The sequence below is a fragment of the Barbus barbus genome, assembly GCF_936440315.1.
Source record: "Barbus barbus genome assembly, chromosome: 3".
In the NCBI taxonomy this organism is placed as follows: Eukaryota; Metazoa; Chordata; class Actinopteri; order Cypriniformes; family Cyprinidae; genus Barbus; species Barbus barbus.
Window position 1 is genome coordinate 30,796,167 of NC_136731.1, and position 12,090 is coordinate 30,808,256.

Genomic DNA, 12,090 nt, shown 5'->3' on the forward strand with positions numbered 1-12,090 from the left:
AAATTGTGTAATTTTTCAATTAACTGTTTACCTAAAATGTTGTGCTGATAATATAAATTTTACTGCAAAAATATGTATATTAAATTAGATGCAAAACGTAAAATACCCTGTCCCTCCCTGAACTTTTTGAAGTTATCAGTATCTTTTATGTTTGGGCAACAGCACTAAGCTTGTTTTAAATGCGGGTAGTAGTTTTTCAAATAGTTTTGCGGGTTACAGATATACATCTATTCATTAATTAGGAGAGCAAGGTTTGCACTATTACCGCTAAAAGTTTCCCGCGGTTCTGCAGCTTCACGCGCGCGACGTCAGCAGCGTGTCTATGGAAACCGGAAACAGGCAGGATACGCGACTTACGTCACCGCCGGCAAAACAAAAAAACAAGAAGAACGTTAAGAGTTCGATTCAAACGAGTTATTCGAAAGGTGTTACTAAAGTTGATGCTCCCTCTATATTTACAAGGTGTCATTAACAGTTGAGTCTTCACGAGGCAGCTCGTGCTGGAGGCAGCAGAACTGGAATAAACCTGTTTCAGCCGCTCCAGTCATGCTGCGCGTGCACGAGGCGCTCGCGCCCTCACAGAGCCTCTGCAGTGACTCTTGATGTTTGACATTGTTGTGTATGAAGTGACTGTTATCAGTAATTAAACTATCTTTGAAATACGTGTATTTCCACAGAACGCGGTTAAATAACACAATCTGCTGTGACAGTTTGACTCCTCAGATAGTCTCCAGCAGGATATGAAGAGTTTTGTTTGCAACTCCGTTTTTATTAAGCTTCATAAATATATTTTTTTACTGTGTTCTCATGTTTTTATCATGTTAGTTAGCTATATTATTTTTTGGTTAATATTATTTCATCAAAACAACCCAACTGATTGATGATAACTGGAATGCAGGATAAAATAAACAACAACAGCAACCACATGATTTATCTGTTTTTGCAAACGAGCTCTTCGTGTGTTTTGTCTTGTAAACCAGTGTAAACATAGACAGGTGAGATTTGAGCTCAGTTCCCAGCGCGCTCCCGACTCTCTATAGTGCAGCTGTCACGCGCGTGCGCGCGCCTGAAGACCGGCTCCAGCCGGTATAAAATCTGCCAAGCTTCAGCAAGAGGAGACAGAGACAGAGAGCTGGCACATAGTGCTTAATTTAGTTATAATTTCAGTGTTTACAAATAGTTAATGAAGTCAAACATAAGCCAGAATCGATATATTTGAGGCGGGTCATCTTTCTCCTCAGAAGTGACTGATGCTCAGAGTGATGTTCTCCAGTAAACACTTCAACAGAGAAGCCTGATAACTCTTGATTTTTGTTTTCTTTCAATACCCCGAGTTTTCCTCCGTTTCTTCTACGTTTCGGTAAGTTAAAACGATTTATACTCAAACTATATTGTATTTGTGGCGCACGTGACTACCACGTTTATCTAGTGAAGATATAGGCATTAAGATGTCATTTCTTATTTATTTATTTTAAATACGGTAAAAAGGTTAGGGGGTATGTGATTCACGTTTTGGAGTAATCTGTTTTCACAGACAGTAATGTGAGTCGTTGGAGTAATTGAGCACGATGCTGCACTGCGTCTGAGGACAGATGCCCTCATAAACTTACTTATTGCGACTTATTATATTGCCTATGATATGATAGTCAACTAGGCCATTTTTGGGCTTATAACAGTGCCTATACTTTAGGGCTGTCGCGATTCGTTGATTCGTCGCGACTAGTCGATTTTTTTTAATCGTCGACTTAATTTTTCTCGCGTCGACTAACCGCCAAAATACCGGAAGTGGCGCATTTCACAGACGAGAATCCATAAAACACATTATTAGACTATTTTATAAGGCTGCATGATATATTAAACCCGTTTAAAAATCATAATTAAGCAAATTGTGAATTCACAAACGCTATGATTTAATTAAATAATTATATGCCATGCAGTTTAATTATTTACATGCATGTAGGTTAAGTTTGTGCATCTGGGAACGCAACGCGTGCCATTTCATCAGATTTGTGAGGTAAATCATTTATAAATCCACACAAACACAGGAGAATACATCGCGGTTTCAAAATAAAAGCCCCAACCCTCACTCTGAGTTTACACGGTTTGATGTCCACATATTCATTTAATTACAGTGTTATAGCATTTCTGTCCTAAAGAAATGGACAAATATTAAAGATTAAGTGTATGGTTGAATTAAATGGTACTTGGTCAATATTAAACAGTAATATGTAAAAACAATCATCAATCTATTGGCGCCTCCTGCAGGCCTTTGTTGTGATGCGTAATCTACATTAACTCTATTGTTAGTGAAGTGACATACGGCCAAGTATGGTGACCCATACTCGGAATTCGTGCTCTGCATTTAACCCATCCAACGTGCACACACACAGCAGTGAACACACACACCGTGAACACACACCCGGAGCAGTGGGCAGCCATTTATACTGCGGCGCCCGGGGAGCAGTTGGGGGTTCGGTGCCTTGCTCAAGGGCACCTCAGTCGTGGTATTGAGGGTGGAGAGAGCGCTGGACATTCACTCCCCCACCTACAATCCCTGCCGGCCCGAGACTCGAACCCGCAACCTTCGGATTACAAGTCCGACTCTCTAACCATTAGGCCACGACTTCCCCCATTAATAAAAATGCATAATTATTAATACATTATGCATTTTAACAGTTTTGTTCAATAAAATTGAATTAATTATTATTGCATCATTGCTATTATATATGTATTTTAAGTTATTTTAAAAGCTATTGTTCACTTACATCTATGTTTATTACCACAAAACGATTTATTATAATTATAGGGCCCTATGAAATCCGTTTTATTTTTAAATTCAGTTTTTCCATTTACATTTTTCTATACTCTGTTTTAATGGTTAGATTAAATTTGATTAATCAAAAAGCCTGTCTAATTAATTGTTTTACCATTTTATCTGTACCAAACTCTGTTTTTTAATTTCCATTTTAATTGTTCCATTAAATTGCAATAATCAAAAGCATCTCCAATTAATTGATTTTACATTAAAAAAATTATTTTTGTTCTTACTTTCTTTTTTTTCAGAAATACTGCACATTTACATTTTTCACCTAAATAAATTCTGGTAAATAATATTTCTGGTAAATACTCCTTTAAAAAAGTGTTTTTTGATTATAATTTTATTATTAGACTAGAACGTGAGGATGTGTTGTCATTCTCACACTATAATACTGAACTTTGATTTCAGTGATTTGGACTATGAGATGGACACTTGCTTCTTGCACTCTATGTTGCACTTTACTTTTGCTTTAAAAAAGGATTTCATAGAAATTTGGATTTCATTTGGTTTAATAAAATATTCCTAAGCAAAATTGTAGATTCTTTGTGGGAAATTGAATCGTTTAGATTAATCGATAAATTAGTCGATAGATTAATTTAAATAAAAATAGTCGTTAGTGGCAGCCCTATACTTGTGTCTTGATCTAGTGCTGTCAAACGATTAATCGTGATTAATCGCATCCAAAATAAAATACTCAATATATGAGTGTTTACGGTGTATATTTATTATGTGTATATAAATACAAACACATGCATGTATATATTTAAGAAAAATATGTTATGTTCATATATTAAATATATTTATATAATAAAATATAATTATATAAATTTATAAAAATATCAACATGTAAATATTTTCAAAATATATACTCGTGTGTGTGTGTGTGTGTGTGTGTGTCCATAATAAATAAATATAAACAGTACACATACATATATTATTTTATATACTTTTATTTTGGATGTGATTAATCGCAATTAATCGCTTGACAGCACTAAGTCCACGTCTTGAGAAGTTTATTAGTGTATAACGACACTTGTGAAAGTAAAATATACATTAATGTGTATATTAATGTGTATATTAAAATATATTTATATGAAGAGTTCAGATGCCAAGTGCTATTTGAAATTTTCTGCTAAAATGAGCATTTTTATCAGGCTCCTATGTGTAGGTTCAATAATTTCACTTTAATGCCAGTGAATAGGTTCTTTTTTCCATTAATGTGAAATAATATCTATATATATATATATATATATATATATATAATTATTTGAAATAATAATAATAATAATTTTATAGATACATATACATATTTGAAAGTGTTGCTTGGCTCTGGCACTCCCATTTTTCTCTAATATCCAAACAGTGGTTACATAACAAATGTTTTATGCAAACTGAGTTTTAGCACCTTGAAAGGTAAAATAATCCAGGAGACAGAGTCGATTAAAGACATGAGCGGCTTGGAAAAACAGCCTGCTGTTGAGTTGACAAGGGCACACCATCAAAGCCGGTGTGGAAATTACATCATACCTAAAACGGTCTGTACTGTAACTTTGCTTACATTTACAGAAACACCAGTGTGCATCATGACAGGAATAATGTCTCCCCTGAAGGGCTGCACAAGCTCCAACGTGTACGATGAGGTGCCTGATGGAGGCTGGGGTTGGCTGGTGGCTACAGCCTTCTTCTTCGTAGAGGTTTTCACCTATGGCATCATCAAGATTTTTGGGATCTTCCTCCAGGACCTCATGACAGACTTTAATGAAACCAACAGCAGAGTGTCTTGGGTCGTCTCCATCTGTGTCTTTGTCATGGCCTTCACAGGTAATTCAGTCTAGACGTTTAAAGATACAATACGATAGTACTTGGTGTACCTCACAGTGTTTACACAATATGAATGGCGTTTACACAAGAGAAAAATACTGTATGGTATTGCAAAAAGATTTAAGAATGTTGTCTGGTGAATGTTTTTTACAAATAAGAAAAAGTAACTAAAACTAAAAAGTTACAACTCTATAAATACTATCTACCCACATATTTAAGAAAATAAAGAAATTAAATAAAATTAACACATGCATATAACAACAACATTTCAATAATGGATAAAATATATAGATAAAAAAATGGATCAACTATCTCTTTAAATTATTCCTAAAAAAGATACAGAGTTCCTTCAGTGTGAACCTGTCAAACTGATTCTGCCTCCCAAGCTCATCTTTTTATATTGGCATTTGTGCTGAGAGCGAGCAATGCCCCGTTTAGTGCATGTGCTGAATTGTGCTGTGTAAGGACTGCCGGCTGTTGTGACGGCTGACTGGAGATTCACTCACTTTGCCTTTACTGTCTTCATGCCTTTGCTGCAAAAATGCAACCACCATTAATGGATAGTTTAGGACAGTTGTGAAAAGAAAGTGCATAGATTCACTGTGTTTGTAATTGAATTTGAACTGTAAGACTGCAAATATGTCACAAATGTTCCGTGTCTGAGTGTTATTGTATGTGTTTATGATTGGCACCTTCTGTCCCACAGCTCCTCTTTCCACGGTGATGAGTAACCGCTTTGGCCATCGGCCGGTCGTCATGTTCGGAGGACTCCTTATCAGCCTGGGTACAATTACAACAGCCTTTACCAACTCCATCATTGAGATGTACATTACCATGGGAATCGTTGCAGGTAAATCCAGCTGGAGTGTGAGTTTATATTTGTGATACGTGTTTTGTCCCGTATTGTCATATGTGACCCTGGACCACAAAACCAGTCTTAAGTCACGGGGCAATAGCCAAAAATATATTTTTTGGGGTCAAAATTATCCATTTTTCTTTTATGCCAAAAATCATTAGGATATTAAGTAAAGATCTTTAGTGAATTTCCTATCTTAAATATATCAATACTCAATTTTTGATTAGTAATATGCATTGCTAAGAACTTCATTTAGACAACTTTAAAGGCAATTTTCTCATTATTTTGATATTTGTTTGCACCCTCAGAGTCCAGATTTTCAAATAGTTGTTTCTCGGCCAAATATTGTCCTATCCTAACAAACCATACATCAATGGAAAGCTTATTTATTCAGCTTTCAGATGACAAATTGACACTTATGTCTGGTTTTGTGGTACAGGGTCACATATAACAAAATATGTAAGGTAATTGACTGCTGAATCTATTCAGTACTTGCTTTTTTGTTGCAAGTGCAGTGTGTAACTGAAAACATTTTTCCTCAGGGTGGCATGGCATGATATTTTGAAAACTGATTAATATTGAATTTTAATATTGAAGAAGGAACAGATTTTCTATGCATAGCATAGCAATCTTTCTTTTTGTTTTAGATAGCTCTTAGAATCTGGTTAAAGTTCTATTTCAAATAAATGTTGTTCTTTTGAACTTTCTATTCATCAAAGAATCCTGAAAAATGCACACAAAAATGTATTCAAATAGAAAACAATTATATTAATTTTGATAATATTTCACAATATTGCTCGTTTACAGTATTTTTGATCAAATAAATGCAGCCTTGGTGAGCATAAGAGACTTCTTTCAAAAACATTTTATAAATCTTACCAAGCTCAAACTTACGAACAGTAGAATATTTTCTGTCATATAAATAATCTTTTGGATTCTGTCATTACCCATATTTATTTTCTGTTTCATTACTTTATGATTACTTATTTGTCCCAAGTAAACATGATGTTCTCTTCTATTCACTTACTTTTTTGAAAGACAGAGAGGGAATTCAAGCAGTGCTGTGACTGGTGTATGACTTGTACACCAGCTTTAGTAACACACACCCTTACATAACAGGATGGATGTATCATAGTGTTTTTGGGTGGAGTGTTTTCATGTGATGACATACAGTTGGAGGATTCAAACACATTATCCAAACGTGAACTTGGCTTATTTCATACTTCCTCCTTTTAAGAAAGCTGTCAATTCTATACAGACACTAATTCATAAAAAAATTCTAATTAATTCTACACTCAATGTGACCACAGAATCATTTTGTTTTTCAGATTTCTCAAAAGATGCACTGCTAGCTTTCCCCAAATATCAAAACACTCCCTCCCCGCCATCATTAGCTGATCCTAACCTTGCCGATCTTTGTTTCTCCTTGTCTCTTTTTGTCTCTTTTAAATACAGTTTTCTTTCAGCCCTTTGTCCAGTTTGTGCTACGGAAGAGAGCGGCCAGGTTCTTGGTGTGCTTTGAGCACGGCCCCTCAGACTGACCTGAGCCCCTTGTGTTGAAGGAACCAGTGGCTGTCATCTCCCTCTTTGCTGTTTATTTACAGGCCTGGGTTACTGCCTTACCTTCCTGCCAACAGTTACCATCTTGTCGCAGTACTTCAGCAAGCGCCGATCCCTCGTCACATCCATAGCCTCTACAGGAGAATGCTTCTCCTTGCTAGCACTTGCGCCAGGTATGATCGCCAGAGCTGTGCAACATACTCATCTGGATAGTTCACGCAAAATGGAAACTGCGTCATTTTCTCACCCTCATGTCATTCATTCATTCTGCATTGCACAAAACATGATACTTTCATATGTTTTTATCCAAAGCCGTATTGGACCCCATTGACTTTCACTGAAACAGTTTAAAGACAGTCATACAGGTTTGAAACAACATGAGGGTGAGCAAATGATGATATATTATTCATTTTAATATATTAGCCCTTTTAGCGCACAGGCAGACTTGTTTTGAATGTTAAATATTAGCTAATCATGTACATAATATGATAAAAGTCTATTTGGAAGTCAAATATATTTACATAGCCATAAAAGACTATTATTTTTCATCAGAAGCCTAATGTTTTTCAGACATGTTGAAAAACTGGTCTATCTGTAATTCATTTAATTTGAATTCACGTTGCAGCTATGAATGCGCTGAAGGAGCAGATCGGCTGGCGTAGCTGCTTGATCGTGATTGGGGTTATGCAGGCCTCAATTATTGTCTGTGGGGCTCTGCTAAAGCCAATAGTCATTAAACCCAAACCTGCCGCCCCAGAGGGTTCCACATCCCCCCTTAAAGAACCTGAATCCAAATATGAGCTGGAGAATGAATTCACACATACCTCTTTTGGCTCTGTGGACTCAGGGGTCCAGTCTGTCACCTCTTCCCAGATCAACCTGTCTGAGGGCCAGGAATATACGGAACAGGAGAAAAAAGCACTTAAGGAAAAGGAAGAAGAAGAAAACGAGCCACCAGTGCTGCTTGAGACCCCACTCAAAAAGAAACGAGAAGACTCAAGCATCTCTAGGCCCAAGTTGTTGGACTTCTCCATGCTCAGAGACTCCAGCTTCAACTGCTATGCATTGTTTGGCCTGTTCGCCACCCTGGGCTTCTTCGCTCCTCAGCTCTACGTCATTGAGCTGAGCGTGAGCCGAGGAGTGTCACGTGACAGCGCCACCTACATGCTCGCGGCCATGGCCGTGGCTGAGATTCTAGGTCGTCTGTCCATGGGTTGGGTGCTCAATCACAGGCCCATCCGCAAAATCTACATCCTGCTGATTTGCACAGTGCTGCTGTGTCCGGTGCTGGTCGTCTTCACCTTTGTCACTGAGTTCTGGGGGCTCATGTCCTGCTCCTGTTTCTATGGCTTCCTGCTGGGCACCGTGGCCTCCAGTCACATCCCAATGCTGGCTGAAGATGATGTGATCGGCATTCAGAGAATGTCATCGGCTGTTGGCGTCTATGTCTGTATCCAGAGCTTTGCAGGACTGGCCGGTCCACCTTTAGGAGGTAAAAGCAGCCTCTATAAACTAACCTGGTTACAAACCACTCTGAACACCTTAGCAAACACATAGTGGTCTGGCAACCGGCTAGAACAGGGTTTTTAAAAGACATTCAGATATTCTGTGAGGGACCCCTTTACTAAAAGACAAAAGTAGCTATACATTTTAATGCATAAAAAGCCATTTATATTGTGTGAGAGGAATTTAATAAAAAAAATCCCCCAATTAAATTACATTTTATGTATATAATTCATATTATTAAATGAAAATACAAATAATGAAATTAATATAATTTTTTTTACATTGTCATTGTACTAATGTAAAAAGCTACTCATTGAAATATGAATAGCTATTGATCAGGAAAATATTTACTTTTTATTGTGATGGCAGCATATGACATTAACAACAGTTTATAGAAATATGATCTAAAATATAAAGGAAGCTACATATTTTCAAGCACATTTAATTTATAATATGCGAGAAAAATATACAATTTAAAAAAGGTATCGAACATCACCAAATTTTATTAAATTATTTACTCAGTTACATTTTAAGTAGACAACAAATTAAATATTACATTTCTAAATATTTTTCATGGTCCGTGTACTGCTAAAGTATACACACATTTTAGACCACATTTTTAGAAATTTATCAACATTTGGTTGAATGTGAATGTAAAAAAAAAATCACGTTAAACAAATTTCATTAATATCTTAAGTGCATCTTAACTTTGATAGCACTAAAAATACATTTTGTAAGATTTTTCTCTTTCAAATGTTTCAGTGACCCCCATGAATCTGGATTTCGATTTGAAATACACTTGCTAACCATTCATACTTCCTCCAGAAATAGTTATGAACCTATAAATTTGCCTCCCACACACATTTATGGAGGTTATCTTGTGTTTTTTTCGTTTCAGGTTTTCTGGTAGACAAGACTGGCAATTACGGATCAGCCTTTTACTCCTGCGCAGCTGGGATGGGAGTCGGGGCTCTGTTTCTTGGACTGGTGCGTCCAGCCAAAACCGGCCTTTGCCTTGGAAGGAGAAGAAATGACCAGCAAACAACAGACACAGACTCCAGCTCACAGGGTAGTGATGAAAGCCCTGCTGACTTTTTAGAAATGGACATGGAGAATGACAAAAGTCCTGCAAAGAGCAAACCTTGGCCAGTATTAATACCGCCTCACCTCAAGAGTAAACACACGTATCCTTCACTTGAATGATCATCCCAAAGGCTGCCATACACAAACCCTGTGCAAACAGGGTAAAAATCAAACTTTATGTCAATTAAAGAAGAGTTTAATCACTCTTCATTGCACTTTTTTGCTGACCACCCAATCATAATCCCAAAAACACGTTTACATTCTTTATTTATTGAAAAGAAACAAACGTTTTGAGGTTCCTTTCCTGTCATATTGTGTACTGCGTACTAGTCTCTACAGATAAATGCGCTTTTAGAGAGGACAAGAATTAAACCCATTAAGCATTCAATTCTATTCCTCTCATTTACCAAAGTCTTAGTGTGAAATGCAACTTCACTCTATTTCATTATTATATTGTCCACAAAGCATCATACCACTTTCTTCTGGCTAACATCTAAAAAAAGAAACCTGTTTTGCTGCTTACAGTGAGGCCACGATGCACATCTATGTTACATTAGGTTACACAGAGTTGAAGGTGAAACGGGTACAGAGCTGTCTAGTGTTTCAGGGTTATGTCATTCGCTTGCCTACAGATAACGGGTCCGTGTTCAATGGTTTAATATTTATCTAGTATTGCCATTGCAAATGGAAACTAAGAAGGCAACATCTCAGCTTTGATGTTAATGTAGTTCTGATGATAAAGCAGGACTTGGATCACTCGGTCTTCCATTAAGAGTGAGTAACCCATCGTCAGTCATAATTGAATGAAGGAGATGTTGACCCAAAGTCTCGGTCATCTCAATTCCTGCTCAGAGATGTATTCTGTCTAGAAACACCTTCAAGAGTTTCTTATGAAAAATGATGGCTACAGAATGTCATGTTATCGCTGTAAGTGCGCCGTCTGTGCCTTGTCAAAGAATTCTGTGGAATTAAGTAGAGCGTTCGACTTGAAACAGGAAGTTTAAAGGGGCCGTTCACATAGAACGCGTTCTTTCATTTTAAAACAAGACACGTTTCGAAGCGCGTTTTTAAAAAGGCAATGATGCCCGTCTATCGCACGTTTCTGTGAAAAACAACAGCGTAGTAGAACGTAAAGTAAAAAACCCACGAGATTTGGCATCTACGAATGGAATAGAACGCGTAAACCTCGAAAACTTGCGACACTTAAAGGTTGAAAAAACCTTTAAATATCAGTTTCAAAATCATTCTGATGGTACACTGACTTCTAATAAAAATAATATCTTCTGTGTTTCCCCCCCACACACCTCCTCACAAATGTCTGTTCTGAGTCTCTGTATGTTTGGTGCACGGGTATGAAATTCTGCAAAGAGGACGGATTGTTTTACAGCAGCAACAAATGCACTTGTACAGCTAGGCTGTTTCTCAAACGGAAGGCTGCATCCTCCGGAGGTCGCATTTGTAGGCTGCATACGTCATAAAGATCATCTTATTTTAGAATATTAACAGTTCTAAATTTGACCAATATTCTTAAATTGCGTAAATTGTTGTAATATGCTTATGATTCGCGAATGTAATGCTCAGTTAACTGAAATAAACCAGGCTTGATAACGTATGCAGCCTACAAATGCGACCTCCGGAAGATGCAGCCTTCCGTTTGAGAAACGGCCCTATACATTGGTTTTACTACAGTGATATGTGCACAGTAGTGAATTCCTCTCAACTATCCACCTTTTTCTTGCTGTAAAAATGGGCGTGACCATTTGTAAATTCTATAATAAAATAATATAAAATAATTTTATTTTGCAATAAAATAAAACTACATAGAGTTGCTTTATTTTTTAAGTAATGCGCATCAGTAACCGGCCCTGAAAACAATGCACTGAATGAGCATCTTGACTAGTATTTCTTTGTGTGTGTGTACAGAAGAATGGGTCATTTGATGGAGAGAAATGACAGTATATGAGCACTAGGGTCAGTTTAAAATGAAAAAAATAATTAAATCTATTCTAGCACCATGTACTGCATATGAGAGGAGTCTGTAGGTAAAACCCATTAAAGCACTTACCTAATGACTTGAAATCTTATGTACCTCTTATGTTCTGTAAACTCTCTTAATTTGTCATACATGCATTTAAATATCGGTTGTTTAGGTTTTGTACTTTTGATGAAGACATTTTGTGTGTCCTTTTTTTCTTTTAAATGTAATGCAGACTTCTGACCGTGAGATTCTGCACTTCTGTTGCAATGACAGTACATGTTTAATGTTGAATAAAAGCAATGATTTTTATAACTGAGTCCTGTCACCCTTGGTCATTATTTAATACTACACAGGTTCATCCTCCATGGGGAACACCACATAAGCATATCATATTGTCGTGGACTATAATATGAAGCAGTCACATGACCATTTACAAAAAGCTGAGCCATGTTGCCCTCTGCAGAAGAT

General features: G+C 36.9%; 1 protein-coding gene across 1 annotated transcript; it reads left to right on the forward strand.

Moving 5' to 3' along the window:
- Positions 1-1,075: 1,075 nt before the first annotated feature.
- Positions 1,076-11,049, forward strand: LOC306845667 (monocarboxylate transporter 7-like). Its single transcript, XM_079378592.1, has 6 exons — positions 1,076-1,360; positions 4,385-4,639; positions 5,346-5,489; positions 7,100-7,228; positions 7,681-8,547; positions 9,460-11,049. Exons 2-6 carry the CDS (start codon positions 4,402-4,404, stop codon positions 9,762-9,764), a joined length of 1,683 nt encoding a protein of 560 aa, XP_079234718.1. The 5' UTR covers positions 1,076-1,360; positions 4,385-4,401; the 3' UTR covers positions 9,765-11,049.
- The last annotated feature ends 1,041 nt before the right edge of the window (positions 11,050-12,090 follow it).

Bases quoted from the DNA above. Each gene is read 5' to 3' on its own strand.
- LOC306845667 (XM_079378592.1), top strand. From the start codon at position 4,402: ATGACAGGAATAATGTCTCCCCTGAAGGGCTGCACAAGCTCCAACGTG. The intron at 4,640-5,345 runs GTAATTCAGTCT...TCTGTCCCACAG, and splicing joins CTTTGTCATGGCCTTCACAG to CTCCTCTTTCCACGGTGATG. The intron at 5,490-7,099 runs GTAAATCCAGCT...GTTTATTTACAG, and splicing joins TACCATGGGAATCGTTGCAG to GCCTGGGTTACTGCCTTACC.